The 22,195-nt window shown below is 39.0% G+C and overlaps 1 protein-coding gene across 7 annotated transcripts in view; it reads left to right on the forward strand.

Annotated features, from left to right (window-relative positions):
• The first annotated feature begins 10,735 nt into the window (after positions 1-10,735).
• The window catches only part of LOC140735579 (E3 ubiquitin-protein ligase MGRN1-like), a 151,342-nt gene continuing 139,882 nt past the window's right edge, over positions 10,736-22,195 (forward strand). For 6 of the 7 annotated variants that reach the window (XM_073060787.1, XM_073060783.1, XM_073060789.1 and 3 more), the window contains exon 1: positions 10,737-11,128. In XM_073060787.1, the coding sequence (XP_072916888.1) occupies positions 11,041-11,128 (88 nt within the window). In that variant the 5' untranslated portion in view covers positions 10,737-11,040. Of the gene's footprint in view, positions 11,129-22,195 lie in introns of all 7 variants that reach the window. The other variant, XM_073060785.1, reaches the window with a different exon arrangement.

Consider the following 22,195-nt stretch of genomic DNA (forward strand, 5'->3'; position numbering starts at 1 on the left):
CAGAGAATTACTGATTTTTTTCTCTAGTTAGTCAAGCCCCCTAAAGAGTTATGTCTTGGACCTCATTTAGTTAATATTCATCTTTTAATTTCTCTTAATATCTTTGATGTGACAACTAGTTTTCCATGCATGCTAACACACTTCCTCCATTTCCGTAGATATTAATTTAAGCACCAGCCTCTTGTGAAGCACTTTGACAAATGTTGTTTGGAAATCTAAATAGTCTAACTCTGCAAGTTCCTCTCTATCAACTCTTTTTGGCATGTACTCAAAAAATTCAAACAGCTTTGTCAAACATGATTTACAATTCGTAAAACCATGTTAACAGGGTTTTATTATATTCATCTTTCCAAGATAACTATAAACACTAGATTCTGCCGATGCTGGAAATCTAGAGCAACACAGAAAATGATGAAGGAACTCAACAGGTCAGGCAGCACCAATGAGGAGAATAAACTGTTGATGTTTTGGGCTGAGATCTTTCATCACGTGCTGTGTTCCTCCAGCATTTCGTGTTGTTTCAAAATAATTATGTTTTTTCCCCTCTGTGATTATTGATTCTATCATCTTTCCAACAGCAGATGTTAAACTAACTGGCCTATAATTTCCTGTCTTCTTTTTAAACAAGAAATGCACATTGGCTCTTTTCCAGACTTCCCAAAATTCAAAGTAAATTTTATTGTCAAAGTACATACAGTATATGTTGCCATATACTGCCCTGAGATTCACCTTCTAGTAGATATTCACAGTAGAAAAAAGAAATACAATAGAATAGACTGATAAAAGCAACATGCAAAAGAAGACAAACTGTACAGATACAAAATAAATAATAATAATAAGTAAATAAATAATACTGAGAACATAGGAAATAAAGTCCTTGAAAGTGAGTCCGTCAATTGTAGAATCAGTTCAGAGTTGAAGTTATTCACACTGGTTCAGGAACTTGATGGTTGAAGGGTAATAACTGTTCCTGAACCTGGCGGTGTGCAACCTAAGGTTCCTGTAACTCCTTCCTGATGGCAGCAGTGAGAAGAGAGCATAGCCTGGATTATGGAGGGCCTTGATAATGAATAGAACTTTCCAGTGGCTGTGTTCTGTGTAGATCTGCTGAATGGCAGAGAATGGTACTCTTCCTAAATATAGCAAATTTTGAAAGCTTTCAATCAATGGGTCCACTATCATTGCAGTTACCTCCTTTACCATCCTTGGCACAGATCATCAGGTGCCAGTGGTTTTGGCCCAATGAGATTCTTTGATATTTTATCCCTCACAATTGGGATTTTTGCAGGTTTGAGCCCATCTGTTATCTAAGTGTGTTTGCAGGGTCCTGTCTGGTTGTTAGGACATATTCTAGAGTAAGGGTGTATAGCAAATATTAATTTCGCCAGCAACCAATCTTTAGGCATGAACATGAATTGTAGATTGAATTTAAAATTCAGTCCTGAACAATATTTTTCCTGGAGCTGTGGACTGGAGTTGATTGCAAAACCTGATAGAGGTGTATAAGATGATGAGAGGCATTGATTGTATGGATAGTCAGAGGCTTTTTCCCAGCTGAAATGGCTGCCACTAGAGAGCACAGGTTTAAGGTGCTTGGGAGCAGGTACAGAGGAGATGTCAGGGGTAAGTTTTTTGCACAGAGAGTGGTGAGTGCATGGAATAGGCTGCCGGCAACAGTGGTGGAGACAGATATGATTATGTCTTTTAAGAGACTTTTGGATAGGTACATAGAGCTTAGAAAAATAGAGGGCAATGGGTAACCCGAGTAATTTCTAAGGTAGGGATAAGTTTGGCGCAACTTTGTGGGCTGAAGGGCCTGTATTGTGCTATAGGTTTTCTATGTTTCTATACCTCTATGCTTCAAGACAGACAATGCTGATTAACATTCATTTTGGGTGTGTGGAGTGTGGGTGCAAAGACGGAGGTGTGTGAAAACCATACGTAATTCAAAGGAAGCACTGTAGATACATTGGAATGACGGAATTGTTCTGCTATTACCTTTGAACTTTAGCATTAAAAAATGTCATGTGATATTGGGTTGGGAGGTCTCCCCTCCAAGAGTTTCTCAAAATGATGCCTGTTTCTCATCTTAGTTGAATAAAACACTTCCCCCTCCACTAGCCTCAGTGTCCATCCTGTGACTTTGTTCATTTGGGAGTTTGTCCGGTATAAGTTTATGACACATCGTTTGGCCAGTGATCTCAGCAGTCTAAGTGGGTGAATATTTTTTAAATTAACACTCACACTCAGGTCAGTGACCACAGGATCATGAAGTATCACAAACATGGCGGAGAGCTGAACTCTTCAATATAACAGTAGCGTGGTGTCCGTGCACTTATGTAAGAGACTAGATATTTTTGTGTTAATTTTGTGAGACAGGGCCACCAGGTTACTGACCGTTTGGGATGCCAGTGGAGTACATGTGCACTCATTCAGAGAACTGTTCAGTAGCATTTGCATTTGCGAGTGTGTTTATGTGTTTTAAGAATAAGTCTGTAACCTTGGAGTAACAGTTTTAAATGCCAAGGAATACAGCAGGGATTATGAGTTCAGACACACAGAAGTGGCAGATTGCAGAATACATACTCTGGGGTTTTAAGTATGTAATGTTTAATTTTTATTCATCATTTATATTTTGCATAGTGTGGAACGTCCTGTACTTGGTGCCTTGTCCACTTCTTTATAGCTTTACCTCCAACCATGTTCAGGTATAGCTCATCCCACACAACAGCTCCCTTCTTCCCCAGTACTAATGCCAGTCTTTCCATATCTAAAACACCGTGCTTTGAGGCACTCATTTAGTCTCAGATTTTATTTAACCCTTACCAATTGCATGTGGTTCAGAAACCATCCCCCTGCCTCTCTGCTTTTCAATATTGCCCTGAGGTTCTCATAATCCCAGACCAGATTTTTTTTCCTAGTCATACCCATGTTGTTGATGCCTATCTGAAATGTGACAACTGGATCCTACCACTTCATCTCTCAGTTAGGAAGGTATGTTGTTACGTTCCCCAGTAACCGGGTAGTTTTCCAGCAAAGATAGATGGAGCCACCGAAGCCTGATGCTACTATTTTCAAACGTTTTTATTTATAAAGGGGCACAAACGTATGGTTAATACAAAACATTCAGATCATATACGTCGTCACAACTCAATCTAAAGCACAGGTATAGTAATAATCAATCAGAAATAAGCTCTACAGTTGTCTAGGGGTAATGTAGATATATATTGTTTACTGGATATTTAAAAGTCTTTTTGCGGTCACTGCAGTTCCACCAGCCGCCGTCGGTTGTGGTGTCGCGTTGGTGCACTTTTGTTAGAAAAAGAGAGAGAGAGAGAGATGTCATTAAACAGCTTCACCTGCCCGGGTCCCTACAGAGCAACGCCGTGGAATCAGAAGAGCAGGCTTCCCGGTTGTTAGTTAAAAGCGATTGTCCGTGATTCCATCCACAGACTCCCGATCCGGAGTCTAACGCACGTGGTTTCCTTCAGAATGGCGTCCCGCTCCTACGGGAAGCCCTACTGAGTCTTCTTCGTGTGTCTCCTTGGTGCGTCTGAGGCCCCGCCTCGGCAGCCCAGCTTTTTATCTGGACTGGCAGGGTTGTAGATGTCAATCGGGGGGGGGGGGGGGGGTGAGGCGATCTTTCCCCCATTCCCTATCTCACATGGCCCTGAAGGTCTGCACGTAGCCCACGTCCTGATTCCACAAAAGGTGCCTCCCAAGACAATGGCTGTGTCCAAGGCTTTGTCTTGCTGAGCGGCCAATCCACATCCCAGACCGTAAGGCTCTCTCTCTCTTGCGATTCTCCCAAAGGAGGGGGCTGAGGTCATAACAATGTGCATTGAAGATGCAGGAACTTGACCAAACACTGGCCTAAAATTGTTTCATTTAATTCTAATCCAAGCCACTGGAGGAAACTGTCTGCAGTTTGTGTGTTGCAAATCCAAAATGGAGAAAAAAAACACAGGCTACATATACTATGAGGAGTAGTCACATGATTTTCTTGGAAATAACTTGGAAAACAATAAATGTACAATTGCAGTACACACACAAAATGCTGGAGGAACTCAGCAGGTCAGGTGACAGCTATGGAAATAAATAAACAGTTGATGTTTCAGGCCAAGACCCTTCTACAGGACTGAGAATTAACGAGAAGACACCAGAATAAAATGGTGGGAGGAGGGGATATCTACTTGACTAGCCCTCACATATGCTTGTTTTAAATATTTTTTGAGTAATGTGTTTGTGAAAGTGTGAGTTGGCAACATCACAACGTATGGAACCAGAACAAGCAGATAAAACAACTTTTTATCTTGTTAACCAGTCAGTTTAAGATTACGAGCGCAGAAGAATAAGTCAGCCATTTTGTCCCTCGAGCCTATTCTTGTAATTGACTCGATGTGCCTCAACTCTGAAAGTCCATCAATCACAATTAACAATCACATCAATTGAATTTTGTGCAAGAGAGATCTAAAACTCAACATCCTTTGTGTAGAGCCCTGAAATAATTTTTAGGCCATCTTGTCTAGTCCAAGACTCCCAAACCAGAAAAGTATAGATTTCTCAAAAGCTTCTCACCACCTACCTTATCATTTATCATTAGCGTTTTGAAAATTTTGATCAAATTACTGCTTTACATATAAACACCTGGAGAACACAAGTCCAACTTGTGAAATATGTGCTCATAATTTAACACTTGTTGGCATCGTTCTGTTACATCTATGTGCATTTCCTTCAAGGTGACTATTTCCTTCATCAGCTATGTTACCAAGGTCTGCTGAAAGCAATCTCACTACAGCTCTGTAAGGCTGATGCATAAATTCTACCCCTTTGAATTCACCTTCCAAATAAAAAGAGCAACTTTAAAGAATTTTTAAAAAATATTTCAAGTATTGCCAACTGAGGTTTTAATGGTCTATGTATTTGAACATTGAATCTCTTTGGGTTCCCAATGTTTCTAGTTTAGCTTTGTAAGCCTATTCATTGGCTAATATGATTAAGGCAGAGTTTGGTAGATTCTTGATTAGTCAGGGCATGAAGAGATACGGGGAGAAGGCAGGAGATTGGAGCTGATAGGGAAAATGGGTCAGCCATGATGAAATGATGATGTAGACTCGATGGGCCAAATGGCCTAATTCTACTCTTTAGTTCTTATGAATGGGAAAGTAGGCTTGATGGTCTGAATGGCCTGCTTCTGCTTTCGTTTCTCATCTGATGAAGATCACATCAGATGGTGATGATGCTGGAAATGACTTAAGTAATTTTTATCCATTACTGGGGTCAGAAACGTTAACTGGTACACAAAGAGTTCAACTTTAAAGTGGGTCAGGGACTGGAATCAGTGATAAGTGCCAAGTGATGATGTCTTCTTCACCCATATCAGTGTTTCAGCAAAAAGGAATCTGGGCCCAGCCATGACTGACAGCTGAGGAATGTTATCAAACAAAAACTTATTATAATATTCACGGAACACAGAACAGTACAGGCCCTTTCTGGCCCAGGATGTTGTACCAATCTTTTAACCTACTCTCAGATCAATCTAACCTTTCCCTCCTACATAGCGCTCTATTTTTCTATCACATATGTGCCTAAGAATTTCTTAGATGACCCTAATGTGTCTGCCTTTAACACCATACCTAACAAAGTTTCCACACACCCACCACTTACTGAGTAAAGAACTTACCCCTGACATCACCCCTGTATTTTTCTCCAATTACCATCAAGCTATGCCCCCTCATATTAGCCATTTCCACCCTGGGGAAATGCACTCGATCTATGGCTCATCATCTCATACACCTCTATTGAGTCACCTCTCATCCTCCTTCATTTCAAAGAGAAAAGCCTTCGCTCACTCAAACTATATTCATAAGACATGCCTTCTAGTCCGGGCAGTATCCTGGTAAATCTGTGTCCTCTCTAGATGGGGTGGCATGGTAGCATAGTGGTCAGCACAAGGCTTTACAGTACAGGTGACCCAGGTTCAATTCCCACCCCCACCTGTAAGGACGTTCTCCCCATGACCTTGTGGGTTTTGCCCATGTGCTCTGGTTTCCTCCAACAGTCCAAAGACATACTAATTGGTAAGTTAATTGGTCATTGTAAATTGCCCTGCTCGGGTTAAATCAGGGATTACTGGGTGGTGCAACTCGAAGGGCTGTAAAGACCTATTCTGCACTGCATCTCAATAAGTAACAAACTTTGATTTTGACAGTGTGATTGACTTATGATTTGCTCCATTTAAACTCCCTCTGTGGCAAGTTTGATATGCTAATGCCCTACTATAATTTTGTAATTTATTACATGTGCATATAGCAGATATTAATTCAAACCAGAATCAGGTTTCCATTCTTATTGTAAATGTAAATAAATTCAGGAAGTTTGTGATTTGGATTTTTTTTTTGTACATTGTAAGAAGTAAATTGAAGTTACAAGCACAGGTTGCTCCACATGCTAAGGAACTGCATATGCATCAGCAATACATTAAGACGGTGGGGTTGTGTAAATTGCCCTGGATCAATTTGGGGTTTGAGGAATCTACACTATTGTGTAAATTTAGGGAAGTGTTCCAGCCAGGATATTTGAACATTCAGACGTTTCTCCCACTGTAGATATTCAATTCAAAGGAAGCATTGTCAATCATTGAAGTAAACAATGTCATTGTAGTTTAATAGTTCCATTTAATATCAAATAAATGAATGCAATACACACCCTGAAATTCTTGTTCTTCCCAGACAACCAAAAAAAAACGAGAGGGCTCCAAAGAATAAGTGACTGCTAAAATGTTAGAATCCCAAAGCCCCCTCCAATGCACATTCAGCAGCAAAGCAACAACCCTCCCTCACCCTCACTCACTTCCACAAAAAAGCATCAGCACCCTCCACCCACCAAGCAAGCAAAGGCAAAGCCCCCAATAAAGACCGTGATCTGCATTACAACAAAAACTAATCGTTCATCTGACAATTTGACATAACACAGGTACTCTCTCTCCCTGATAAAGGGAAAAAGAGGTGTCCTCTTTCACAGTGAGCTGAGAAACATAACAAGACAACTCACTGATTTATGGTGTTAAATGTCTGTAGCACTGCTTTTTTCCCCGTGTCCTCCTACTGGAGATTTGGCAGCAAATTCTCCCCCACCAACAAGGGGGAGAGAGAGCACGATTCACCAAATACAGAGCCTCCAACAACTGATTCGCTGTTTCCAATGTTCCGTTCCCTCCTGCAATGCTTCAGTCAGCGGCACCAACTTAGAAATAGCCTGTCCTCAAGGCGGCAAAACCTCAGAACCCCAAAGGCGCACTCATCTTCTAGGCCGGTCATGAACCCCCAGGAGCTGGTCCCACCACTGCAAAGAACTGAGTGTAACTCCAGTTCAGGGTCTTCAGCAGAACCTCATAGATGAACTTGAAGGAGTCGCTATTGAGCACCATCATAACTCAACCTCACCTATGATAGTTGTAACTATTGAAACTGTATTGAGTCACCTACTGTTACCATTGATCTTAAGGGTAAAAAAATGTGATGTACTTTGAGTGAGCCTCTACCAAGAGTAACTCCGGAATGATGCTTGCATGTTGTGCTGAATAAACACTTCTATATCACCAGCTTCAGTGTCTCTCTGGCGACTTCAATCATAGTCATAAAGACTTGCATCTACACTGCTTCTGATACTGCTTATCTATGCAATCATCAGAAAATTTGGATAGGTTGATTTCTATTCCACAATCTAATGCACTGAATAGGTCAAAGTTCAAAAGTACATTTATTATCAAAGTAGGTATGCGGTATACAACCCAAAGATTCGTCTTTCTGCAGGCAGCTACGAAACAAAGAAACACTATGGAACTTGTTCAAAGAAAACATCACCCAGCGCACCAAAAAACCCCAAACTGCAGAAACGGCAAAAGGCGAGCAAATAACACACAGAATATTAAACGTCAAGCTGCGGAAACCTTGAAACAGTCCATGAATGTTCAATTTAGCGCTGTGTTGCTCATTGACTGTAGGCTGCATTGAAATGCCACAATGAAAATCGTGCAAAATAGCAATAAAAATAGGTGGAAGCAGAAACCAGAAACACATGTAACATGAACTAAGAGTCTTCTAATAACTAGTCAATCCACAGACTGTGCCGATCAAACTTGCCCAAGACTCCTGCACCTTCCTCCGGCAGATGCAAGTGAGAGGGAGAGGGAGATCGGTCTGGTCAAAGGCAGCCAGATAACACTGAACACCAGCTCACCTTCAATCAATCATTCTCTTTGATTTCACTCTTGCTCGGCTGTTTAATCGGTGAGTAAAAGAGCCAAACATGGGTTGTTCTCTGTCATTACGCAGCATAATCCGTTCTCAAACATGCCAAATTCTCTTGGTGACACCAAGGGCCAGATTGCTCAGTCAGCCCAAGCATACATTATCAAAATATAAATTACAGGTTCCAGTCGCACACAGATTCAGTATAAGTATGTTTAAAAGAAGAAGAAGTAGTTTCATGAACTGTTTGCAGGACATCGCTGTTAGTTGCTTTGGTCACTGGCCCCATCATGAGCCATATGCTACCAATCTGAATATTTGAATACAATCTAGCATACTTTATTCAGTCTTTCAGTTGATTTCCAAAACAGGTCCATAATTGGCTTTCAGTTTCATGAGCTTCAACTTTAACTCAAAATCTCTTATTACAGAAATTATCAAATGTTTTCTGGATGTCCGTATAAGTAACTTACATTACATTTCTCAGTCCACGAATTTAGTCATCTTCAAATAATTAAGTCAAATTTTTCAAAAAGTATATGTTGGCTCTTTTTGATCAGATGAATGATTCTAAGGTATCCACACTTAAGGTCTCAGATTATTTTAATGCAACATATGTTAGCAAATAGATTATTCACTCAGGTAGATAAGCAGTCATGTCTCATTTTTGATATTACTAATAAGTTATGCTTTTTTAAAAAATTGTTGAATTGCTATAATTATTGAATCCCTTACAATATTTACTGTCAGTCTATTCCTTTTCTATTCCAGTATCATGGTCAGTATTTCATTGGTCCAGGCAAAATTCTATCCTTGTCTTCACAGGAAATAAGTGCATCATATTGAACTATTAGTTTTATTAAAGATCAGCTTTATTTGTCACATCTACATCGGAATATACAGTGAAATGCATCCATTGTGTCACAGATATGCTGGGAGCCACCTGCAATTGTTTCCATGCTTCTGGCACCAACATTGCATGCTCACAGCTTACTAGCCTATGCTTTCATGTTTGCTAAGGACAGCACTGCTCACAAATGGTCACAAAAAACAACCTGGACCTCTCCATATATCTTGGTCTAAATTATTCCAGTAATACTTTGTCTTTTGTAAGATGCATCTTTTATGAGATTAACAATCCACGTGCATTAATGGTTGTAAATTAGAGTGGAATTTGATGTCATATTAGGTAAAAAAAAGGATAGCAACTACAGGAAAGTAAAATCTGATTAAGGCAAAACAAACAAAAAGTGACACATAGGTGAAACACCATATTTAGAAAATAAATACTTTTAGAATATCCAACATAAATTATTACCTCTAGGAACAAAACTTTAATTTATCCACACCTAATTGCATTACCATATCCATTTCACTGAAGACGTGATCAATTAAAGATTGGCTCTGAGCCACAATAGGAATAGTTTCTTGATCATGGAAGGTGCAACCCATTCTGGGGAGAAGACTTAAAAGACCAAAACTGGAGGAGCATTAATATCTTGGAGATGATTAAGAATTATACCATGATCAGGAGTCATGACTTCATACACAAGAATTTTAAATCAAGGCATTGTTAAATTAGGGAACTAATAGATCAGGGAACATATGGCTGGTTAATTAAACTGGTCTGGTAACAGTTAGAATGTATGCATGAGACTTGGATATAAAGTTTAGGGGAGCAGTGAAGTCAGGGAGACTGATCAGATGAGTATGAAACAAAAAAGGAAGGCGTGTGAGATCATCAACAGAAAATAAGTGAAGACAGTTTTCTGTTCACTCAATACATAGTATTACCAGGCCAAAATGTTTTGGACTAAACCTTTATGGATAAAACTTTGAAAGAATATTTTATAACCACCGTTAATAACTCAGCCATGTTTTCCTATCAGCAGCTGACAGGAAAATAGTTCAAAGGTCAAGTTTAATGTTAGAGAAATGTATACAATATACATCCTGAAATGCTTTTTCGCGCAAATAGTTCAAAAGTTCCACCATCAAATAAGCAAAATCTGCATATATATTGAAAAGATGTCCGAAAACCTCCAGCAAGTCAAACAACGTCTGCGGATCAACTAAGAACATCAATCTAATTAATTCACTTTTTCTCTCTCTTTTACTATTGTCGCCTTGCTGAAAGTATTTTAATTCCATGATCATGTGATTTACCTAGCAACAAGCCAATTGTTCAAGCTCACTAACAATTGATGAGGAAGTTACAGGATTGCATTAAAGAAGTCAACGAGGACTCGCAGCTTAAAGTAAATCTACTGCCTATAAAAGCTTTATAGATAAACAGAACATTCCCTGAAGTCGAAACAAAAACACATCGGTTCATCCCCTCCACAACACTAGCGGCAGTGGTGCATGCAGGGAAATATAGTAGTAATCGTACAAATCAAAATAACAAACGAGTTCTTTCAGTATTATGTGTCGGTCAACAAACTGAGACCTTAAACTACACCTCCCACAATGCATACGTGCGTCCGCCACAACATCCGGGAGGAAAAGTTTGCGACAGTTTTTTATGACCGAACGGAAAATGGTCAATTGTTGCTGTTTTCCTCCCTCTTCATGAAATATGCATTAGGTTAAGGGCACCCGGTGATTAACCGCTGGACCTTCTATTGCCTTTGGTGTTGGGTCAGTGGCTTTACTGCCCGAAGATCACGGTTGGGTTGGCGACGGACTGGGACTGGGAGCTGTGATCGGAACCATTCGCTGTACCGCCAGGCTTCCAGGCCCTCGCAAGCTGCCTGCTGGCATCGCATTCTTCAGCCGCGGGAGCAAGATGGGTTCGATGTTGAGTAGGAGGATCGCAGGGGTTGAAGATATCGATATCCAGGCCAACTCGGCTTACAGATACCCGCCGAAGTCGGGTAAGAGAGAGTGAATCGACCTGGGCTGAGTTCGGCCCTGGGTTACAATCCTCCCCATACCTGGGAGAGGATACCAGGTTTCAGATGGGATTCTATCCCGAACAGACAATAGATGTATTTAACGTAACCTGGCTTACATGACATCTACGTGTAAATTGTCAGTTGCCACGCTGAGCACTGTTCGCGATTGGATTGTCATCCAACTCTATTCTGTTCTTTGTCGGGAACTGCTTTGCTACAGTGGTCTTGAATCCGGTGTATCTGGCAATAATATTCCTGTGACATTTCCTTTTCAGTATATTTAAACAGGTCTATTTCAAACAATGTGATTTATATAATTCTCCAACTTTTTTTTAAAAAAGGACAGTTAATCAATTATTCAAGTCAAATAATCTGCTGGACTATTGACAAGTTGAGTTTGAAAGCAAATGATATTTTGTAATTTTTAAATGAATTCATTGATATTTTAGGAGGCAGTTGTGTTTCAGGTACACTTTTTTGGCAAGTGAAAATCAAAATTGTAGATGCTGGAAATTTGAAATAAATACAGAAAATATTAAGTTTTTAATCTCAGTATTGGAAGGATGATTAATAGATGTTTAATTTTTAAAGGGGTAAGTGGTATTAATTTTAAAGTTAATAATTAAGCATTTTGTATAAATCATTTTATAGTAACGTATGAAGGAATTACTGTATATTCACCCATAGTGTATCACTCCTGTAAACATGTTATGAAGATTGCTGCAAGAGATTATATTTTGATTAAGCAAGGCAAAATTAAAGCAAAATAACTGAATTTATGAACATTTGATGTTGATCTTTATAAAAATCACCATAGTAGAGGAGGAAACCATTAAGACAGTATGAGGTCTCTAGAAATTAATCCAGTCAATCTATTCTTCACTTCCCCATATTCCTGAAAGTTTGTTTTCATCAATCACTAAAAAGTTACTTTCCAAATCTAACATACTATCTGCTTCGGCCCATTGAAGTATTAATATATAGCTGAGTCCTTCAGAATTGAATATTCTAATTGGCTCCAGTTGCTGAAAAACTTTGACATCTTGTTATTTGTCAAATCTTGTGTGACTACTGTATTACAAAGAGACATAGTATTGCTCTGGTGCATCCTTTCCTCTGTTTGATAACCTTATCAACTCCTGCAACCATCATTTCATCCCCTATCCATTATTCTTTCCTCCTGAAGTACTCTGATTCCAATGTCTTGGGCATCATTTTTGTTCCTTTGTTAACAGCTGTGCTATCAGTTGTTTCAGTCAGAGAAGCGGTGCCGGCGGAATGGTGTTGACTTTCAGCAACAAAGTGATGAGGTAAAAAGTCAGTAGTGGGCATTGCATTTGATCTTTAAAAAGCGAGCCTAATTTGCTTAATTAATTTACTGTTCTCCTTTTGTGAGTCCCGGTGCTAAAGGTGAGCATTCTCATTTCTGAAGTTTATTTGACACATTGAATAATCATGTCCAATTGAAGTTCAGTGGTATTCTCCCTTTGTATCTAGTTGGCTTTCTTGGTTGGGAGTACTCCGTCAAGCTGATGATATACTCCCAAAAGAAAAGAATGATTTACAGGAATAATCCAAGGCATGATTTGCATGTTGCAAAAACCAGTAGAAGAAATGGATAATGGGTTATTAAGTTGAAAAAATAGTAATTTAGAAAAATGTTAAACAGAGGCCTGCAATGTAAAAGATTCCATACATTTTTCAAAGGCTATATAGAAATTGTTGCATTTCACATTTATGCTTCTTGCTGTGTGCAAATTGTATTTACTCTGGAACAGCAGCTGCACAGAAGAGCCATTTCAATATCTCTACATTGCTTTAGGCCGGCCTGTTTTGAGTAATGGTAAATAAATGGAAGAGTATCATTTTTGTGCAGATGAATAGAAGAATCAATATTGCTGTCTATTTGCAGGATATCTGCATTCTAGATTTGTGCATTCTCTACAAAATGATGTTAATGGGATTCAGATTTCATATTGTTTAATTGAGTATTTATGCAGTAATGGGACTTGCAGACCTTTCTTAGAGTTGCACTTAAATCTGATTTGTTTGATTCTGTAAAGAAAGCAACAAATTATAATGCAATATACAAACATTTAGTGATGATGAATTGTGTCTGGGTGTGGAATCATCACTAAGAACTAGTAGTCAGTGAGAAAAGGAATCAAAGAAACCATCATTTGGTTTTGTTCAGAACTCAAGAACAAAAGTAAGGTTTGCGCTATACACACAAAATGCTGGAAGAACTCAGCAGGCCAGGCAGCATCTATGGAAAAGAGTAAGCAGTTGATGTTTGGTGCCAAGACCCTTCATTGGTCTGGAAAGAAAGAGGAGAAGTTGGGGGAGGGGAGGAAGAAGGACAAAGTGGTAGGTGAAACTGGGAGAAGGGAGGGGGTGAAGTAAAGAGCTGGAAAGTTGATTGGTGAAAGAGATGAAGGGCTGGAGAAGGGAAATCTGATAGGAGAGGGCAGAGAACCATGGGAGAAAGGGAAAGAGGAGGGGCACTAAAGGAGATGATGCGCAGGTAGGGAGATGAGGTGAGAGAGGGAATCAGGAATTGTTTGCACTTAAGTTTTTGTTTGAAATGCTGCTTCTCGCCAGGCACCACTCTTTTATTTCTGCTTTATGCTTGTAAAGTTTTACTCCATCATCTATGGAAAAGCAAGAAAGTAAATACATTTTGGAAATACTCAGCAGGTCATTCTGTCTCAGTGTTCAGAGAAACATTAGAACTGAGAAGTAAGAGATAAATTAAGTTGCAGGGAAGCTATGGGTGGGGTGGAGGGTGTGGGTGTGGAGAACAGAGGGAAAGTCAGGAAGGATGCGAGTGAGGAGAGAGTGACAGCTGGCTACTGGAGGGTACTGAAAGATCCCCTGCGATTAATAAGTTGTACGGAGGAGATTTAAATAAGGGGACACTAATGAACATCTGAGGAGAGGGGAGAAAAAGATACTGGAACTGTGAGATACGAACGAGGTAAATCAGTGCAAATGCTGAACTTCTGAAATGAAGATGGTGTACACTGGAATAATTCAACACCTCTAGTAATATTTGTGCACAGTGAAACATGAGTAATGTTGCATGATATTGACTTTTCATCAAGACTTGACTAATTTGAGTCAAATTTGTTGTGTAAAGTTGTATAATTCTTGTTAAGAACAAGGGGTTGTAGTGCACTCAGTTGGCAGAAGGGGTGTTAGACCATGAACTTAGTCAGGGCTTCATTGGAGCAGCATTGGCACAGGTCAAGAGTGGGAGAAGGATGGCAAGTTCAGAATGAATGTAAGCATTTCTACTGTTACGTACACGTGACACGTGACTGGGGTTGAAGCTATACTGGACTTGAGGTAGTGGTCTTGTGATGGTGGAGTGACGTCATTTTCCCACCAGTAGAGGTCATGTGGCAGTTTTTTTTTACAGGGTATAAAAGGAGGACCCCTCCCTGTGAGGAGGGGCAGTTCGTGGCTGGATTTGCCATGTTGACTTCATGCCACTGCATGATTTAATGTTATGACGCAGTTTAGTTGAAAGATGAAGTTTTATCTAATGCCTAAAGTTTAAAAGGTCATTGCCAGCAGTTTCTTTATAACACTGCTAGTTGAGATTCAGTGGAGAGTGAAGATCAGAGTTCGGGAGATAAAAGATCGAGGAGAATCAATTTCGACAGTGAAACAGGTTTGACCTTGTTTGATCCTTATTCGGAAGGAATTCGTTGACTGTTCTCGTGTTAATCCCTGTGAAATATCAGAAAGGATTGGGAACAGTGTTGTAAAGGAAAGGTCAGTGCCTTTAAGCCGTTTCGTTTCGTAAATTCTTCGTGGGAAAAGTTCGATTTGGGAACCGAAACAACACGACGTGAAAGAGAATTTAAATCGTCTTAAAAAGTCTCTCCCTTAAATGGACTGTGAGCATTTTGAACTTTTGGCAATACTACTTTGAAGAACTGTTTTTTCTGCAACATCGCTTTAAGAACTGTTTAAGCTTCATTGCTTTAAGAACTGTTTAAGCTGCCGCACAGCAGCTGATTTCCGGTTACGTTAGTGATTTGTTTACTTTTGGGGGGTTTGTTTTCAGTGTTTAATAAACATGTTATTTGTTATAAAAACCCCTGCCTAACTCATATATTTATTGTTGCTTGAATCTGTAACATAAATATGGGGGCTGCGTCCGGATTGGATCATTTGAGTTTAAATGCTTGTTAAATTTTGAATCAGTGTTTTGGAGACGGGGAATACTCGATTCGTTTGTTTGATTGGCTTGTGTGTGGTATTCGGCAACAATGAATATTGATGAGTTTCTAGCTTCGCAGGCGTGGAGTTGTTAGCGAAGGCGAAAAAAACTGAGGTGTCTGAGATAGCTAGTAGATTGCAACTTAAAGGTATTTTGAAGACTACATCAAAAGCTCTAATACAGAGAAAAATCGCGTCACACTTCGTGGATTCGGGTGATTTTGATGAATCGATTTTAGAGTCGTTTCCAATAAGTAATATAGAGATGCAGTTGCAAATCGAACAAATGAAGTTGGAATAAAGTAAAGCAGAATTGGAGCGTTGTAGGTTAGAAGCTGATCAGAAAAAAAGGGAATTTGAATATGCAATGACGGAATTAAGGTCTGGGAATCAGTCTTCTGGTTCTAGAAAGCCGTTTGTTGCTAGTCAAGAAATTAAATTGGTCCCACCATTTAGTGAAACAGAAGTGGAAAGATATTTCCAACATTTTGAAATGATTGCTCAGATTTCTGAGTGGCCGAAAGATAAATGGTCAGTGTTGTTACAGAGTGTAATTAAAGGTAAAGCACAACAAGTTTATATAGCTTTAACTGCTGCGCAAGCACTTGATTATGATATTGTGAAAAAGCATATTTTAAAATCATATGAATTAGTCCCAGAAGCGTATAGAGAAAGATTCAGAAGTTTGAAGAAGTCTGTGGAAAAAACTTATGTGGAATTTGCCTATGATAAAGCTGTGTGTTTTGAGAGATGGGTTTCTTCTAAAAATGTAAATGAGGACTATGATACATTGAAAGAGCTGATTTTAATGGAGGAATTTAAAAGAAGCATTCCTGTTGAAGTAAGGACCTACTTAAATGAGAGGGATACTGATAAATTGCAGGACTGTGCTAGATTAGCTGATGAGTATGTTTTAATCCATAAGAATAAATTTCCTCAGGGCAGAATTTTTAAGAGGAAAAATAACATGGAGACTCAAGGTAAATCAGAAATTCAATCAGAAGTTAATGAGAAAGGTAAGGAGGAAGGAAAACCTGTGAAGGAAAGACAGTTTGGTCTTATTTGTAACTATTGTAAGAAATCTGGCCATGTAATAGCTAACTGTTTCAGATTGAAAAAGAAAGAGAAGGAAGCAGTTCCAGATGATTGTGTGCAACATTCTGAAGCACCTGTAAAATTACAGGGTTTGATAAACACAAATGAGGTTTTGTTAGAGTTTGACCAAGTTAGAAAGGGATATGATCATTTTATAACTGAAGGGTTTGTATCCTTGAAAGAAGGATCTACTCTGGTGCCAATAAAAATCCTTAGGGATACTGGAGCTTCTCAATCACTGATGTTAGACAGTGTATTGAAGTTTAATGAAGAGTCTGATACTGGTGAGGTAAATTATATAAGAGGTGTTGGGAGTGATTTTATGCCTGTACATTTGCATAAAGTAAATTTAAAGTCAGGGTTAGTTACAGGATTTGTTAAAGTAGGATTACAGCATAGCTTACCTGTGAAGGGTATTTCTTTATTGTTAGGTAATGACTTGGCAGGTGGACAAGTTTTTCCGGAAGTGCATTTGACAATGGAGTCAGAGGAACCAGAGATGAGTTCTAACACAGATTCTTCCTGTGTTGTGACTAGAGCTATGGCTAAAAAGATTGATGTGCAGAATGAGGTTGTTAATCATGACTGTTCAACTCAGGATTCGAGTTTTGAGGATGTGTCAGAGACTTTCTTACCTTCGTTGTTTGAACAAGATTCTTGGAGTAAGTCTGACTATGAAGATTTATCTCTGTCTCGGAAGGAGATGATAGCAGAGCAGAATTGAGACCCTGAGATTATAAAATTAAGGGAACAAGCTCTAGTAGATAGTGAAATTGAGAAGGTGCCAGTAGGATATTACTTGGAAAAAGGAGTGTTAATGAGGAAGTGGAGATCACCTACAATTCCTGCAAGTGAGGAATGGAATATTGTTTACCAGGTAGTTGTCCCTAAAGTTTATCAAAATGAGATTTTGACTTTAGCTCATAGTGTGCCTTTAGGTGGACATCAAGGGGTAAGGAAAACTGTGGACAAAATTTTAAAACATTTTTACTGGCCTGGTCTAAGAAAGGATGTGGCGATGTTTTGTAAAACGTGCCATACTTGTCAAATTGTGGGTAAACCAAATCAAGTTACACCAATAGCTCCATTACAACCTATTCCAGCATTTGGTGAACTGTTTTCTAAAGTTATTGTAGATTGTGTTGGTCCATTACCAAAGACAAAAACTGGTTATCAGTACTTGTTGACTATCATGTGTACTTCGTCTAGGTTTCCAGAGGCAGTACCACTTAGGAATGTAACAGCTAAAACTGTGACAAAGGCCCTTATAAAATTCTTTACTTATTTTGGATTACCTAAGGGAATACAAACTGATCAAGGCAGTAATTTTATGTCTGGATTGTTTCAACAGATAGTTTATAAATTGGGAGCTAAGCAAATCACTTCGTCTGCATGCCATCCAGAATCGCAAGGTGCCTTGGAGAGGTTTCATTCTACCCTCAAGAATATGATTAGGATATATTGTGTGGAAAATGAAAGTGATTGGGATGAGGGTATAAACTTACTTTTATTTGCAGTAAGGGAATCGGTACAAGAATCTTTAGGTTTCAGTTCATTTGAACTTGTGTTTGGGCATAGAGTTAGAGGACTTTTAGCTTTATTGAAAGAATAGTGGATTAGTAAGGAAATGAAAGAAGGATGAAAGATCGGAGGAGGGAAATGGAACTGACATGCTTCGGGCTTCATCAGCTGTGGTGGAGTAGAAAAGAGTTTGAGAAAAAAATGTAGTCTAGGAAGTAGTCATGTGGGAGATGTTGACAGGACAGATCTGATGTAGCTGAGGAATCTGGCAAGATTAATGGAATTATTATAGTAAACAAGTAGGAAATGTAGATTAAATAGTTGTGGGACTACTGGTTGCATAAAGAATTCTAAGCTATGTTGGAAATACTTATACCATGCTTCCTATAAGACCTCCATTTCATTCTCTGAGCTTCTGAGATCCATTGAACCACTTAACATTTTTTTAAGGCATACATATTCAACGTTCATTGATCATTCAATATTACCAAGTATTTTCTAGTTGCTGCCACCCTGGATTTTGTGGGATCTTGCTGTGCTAACATCAGCACTGACTTTCCTATGCCTTAACCGATTAGAAATGTATTGAATGGAACGTAAACGTTGCTATGTAACGTTTACGTGTCTTTCAAACGTGTCTTTCAAAATAGAGCAGGATCAGCCCATGAAATAAAGAGATTAAGGGTAAAGGTTGGGAAAATGAAATCAACTTCTGTTGTAGTGCCCCAATATGATCTGCAAGACTAATTGCCTTCTTGCACTATTACTATTCTGTGATTCTCTGGTTTTGAGATTCTTCAGTTTAGCTGCATTTAGACTTGGTCAGGGAAGTGCAGCGTGTTTCCTCACATGATTTGGGTTTTGTAGATGCTGAGAGGTGAGCTGAATATCCTTACAGTGTTTAGATATGTCTGCCTTTGTTAATTAATCCTTTACTTTCTGAAGTTAGGTGATAGCTTTCTAAAACACACCTGGCTTAATATTTCGGAAAGTTTTCTGTCAAAAGATAGTTCTACATCTGCCATAACGCTGTTTCTGTTTTCTTCTGATGAATATGCCATCCAGAATACTCTTTTACACTATAGGTTAGGACAGGGGTTTCCAACCTGGGGTTCACAGACCTCTTGCATGGTCCATGGCACAAAAAAGGTTGGAAACCCCTAAGTTAAGGATAAACGGGATCTGGTCAGGATGTTCAACTTTTTTCCAATGTGCTTTCAAGAACATCTTTTAACTTTTTTCTTTATCAATCTGACAATCTTCCCCTGAAGTTGTTACCATACTTCAGGAAGAACGGGAAACTTCTGGAGCTAATGAAGAAAAGATTTGTAAGGATGGTCTAATGATGGAAGCTTTAACTTTGGCACTCGATTGGGTGTTCTGCTTGGAACAGAAAATGTTATGAGGAGATTTGATTAATATCAAAAATCAGAGTGTATAAGGAGAACTGGGCGTTTTGAAAAAGACTCGGTTAGGCATTTGAGGAGTTTTTTCTTTGGTCTTTGGGGCAAAGGATATAGGAATTAAATAAAATTTCTCAATGGGAATTGATGGGTGAAATTGTTCTGATCTGACTACAATAGATCTGAAGTTCTAACAAGGTTTTTTTTACAGCTTTGTGTGGTTTAGTGCCAAATCTTGTTTAAAAATCCACCTGTCAAATGTCTTTGGACAGTTTTAATATCTTAAAAGTGCTGCATAAATACAAATACAGATTTTTGTGGCAATAGTGAAATGCCAGACATAATCTGTGATCCCAGCACGAAAAATAAGTTAAAGGGCTAACCTATCCTTCATTTTAAGATGTTGAATGCTGCCTTGGTCAATTGTACTGGAATCTTCCTTACCATGTTGAATTTTCTATGACTTGAAATATATCTTTAATACAATCCTATATTTTGAATTTTCTATGACAGTATATATCTTTAATACAATCCTATATTTTGAACAAATATGAATCTTATTTGACTGGCTGGCCACTTGCATTTACTGAGTGTTTGTCTTTAGCTGGTAGCTTTACACCTATGACTGTGTGGCTAAGTACGGCTCCAACACCATATACAAGTTTGCTGATACCACCACTGTAATGGTCTGTATCAAAGGTGGTGATGAATCAGCATACAGGAAGGAGATTGAAAATTTGACTGACTGGTTTAATAACAACCACCTCTCACTCAATGTCAATAAGACCAGGAGAGGGGAATCAAGTTCATGAGCCAATAATCATTGGAGAATCAGAGGTCAGTAACTTTAAATTGCTGGGTGTCACTATCTCAGAGGATGTGTCCTGGACCCATCATATAAGTATAATTGCAAAGAAACCATGTCAGTGCCTCTACTTCCTCAGCAGTCTGCGGAAGTTCAGCATGTCATCAAAAACCTTGGCAAGCTCCGATAGATGTATAGTGGAAAGTGTGCCGATCGGCTGCTTTATGGCCGGATAAAGGGAACACCAATTCCTTTGAGTGGAAAATCGTAGAAAAGATAGTGGATTTGGCTCAGTATGTCACGGGTTAAACCTTCCCAACCATTGAGCACATCAACGTGAAACGTTGCTGTAGAAAAGCAGCATACATCATCAAAGATCCTCACCACCCGGGCCATACTCATTTCTCACTGCTGCCATCAGCTAGAAGGTACAAGTGTCTCAGGACTCCCACCATAAGGTTCAAAAACAATTACTATCCCTCTTGAGCAAAAGGGGATATGTACCATTCTATTTCTGGTGTTCCCACAACCTATGGTCTCACTTTATTGCTCTTTTGTCTTGTTACTTAGTGCTCGCTGTTTATTGCCATTTATTTATACCTTTATTTGCACAGTTTGTTGTCCATTGATCCTGTTTGCAGTTACTGTTCTATAGATTTGCAAGGTATGCACACAGAAAAAGAATCTCAGGGTTGTATGTGGTGACATATATGTACTTTGTTTGGACACTGCTGTAATGAAGGATTGATAATAATGAGGGAATCTGTTTGTGGTGGTATTCCCCGAGCACTTGCCATGCTTTTCCTTGCTTAGTAAAGATAAAATGTTTGGAAGATGAATGCTGGCAGTGTATTTTTAGATGGCATACAAGGGAACCACTGGTGTCTGTGTTTTAGGAAATGAATCATTAGGTCATAGATGAGGAACTAGACAAACAGGAAATAAATAATTGCAATTCTTTGATATTTGCCTCGACTGAGGTTTAGATAAATGTCTGTGTAATCATTTCATTAAAAACCTTCTAATATTTAGCAGGCATCAGAAAGAATAAAGATTTGGGGATTATCTGTTGTGACTTTTAATGGAGTGAGATGAAAATTGAAATAATTAGTGCAATCATTTTCTAGTGTAATGATATCTTCATGGTTCTTCAAACTTAATATACAGTGACATGCAAAAGTTTGGGCACCCCTGGTCAAAATTTCTGTTACTGTGAATAGTTGAGTGAGTAGAAGATGAACTGATCTCCAAAAGTCATAAAGTTAAAGAGGAAACATTGTTTTCAATATTTTAAAGAAGATTAGTGGATTATTTTTGTCTTGTACAATTTTAGAGTTAAAAAAAGGAAAGGAGCACCATGCAAAAGTTTGGGCACCCCAAGAGATTTGAGCTCTCAGATAACTTTTACCAAGGTCTCAGACCTTAATTAGCTTGTTAGGGCAATGGCTTGTTCACAGTCATTGTTAGGAAAGGCCAGGTGATGCAAATTTCAAAGCTTTATAAATACCCTGACACCTCAAACCTTGTCCCAACAATCAGCAGCCATGGGCTCCTCTAAGCAGCTGTCTAGCACTTTGAAAATTAAAATAAGTCATGCCCACAAAGCAGGAGAAGGCTATAAGAAGATAGCAAAGCGTTTTCAGGTAGCCGTTTCCTCAGTTCATAATGCATTAAGAAATGCATTATGAACTGGCAGTTAACAGGAATGGTGGGGGTCAAGTTGAGGTCTGGAAGACCAAGAAATCTTTCTGAGAGAACTGCTCATAGGATTGCTATTAAGGCAAATCAAAACCCCCGTTTGACTGCAAAAGACCTTTAGGAAGATTTAGCAGACTCTGGAGTGGTGCTGTACTGTTCTACTGCACAAATATGACCTTCATGGAAGAGTCATCAGAAGAAAACCTTTCCTGCGTCCTAACCACAAAATTCAGCATTAGAAGTTTGCAAAGGAACATCTAAACAAGCCTGATGCACTTTGGAAACAAGTCCTGT

This window comes from Hemitrygon akajei, chromosome 11 (assembly GCF_048418815.1).
Source record: "Hemitrygon akajei chromosome 11, sHemAka1.3, whole genome shotgun sequence".
NCBI lineage: Eukaryota > Metazoa > Chordata > Chondrichthyes > Myliobatiformes > Dasyatidae > Hemitrygon > Hemitrygon akajei.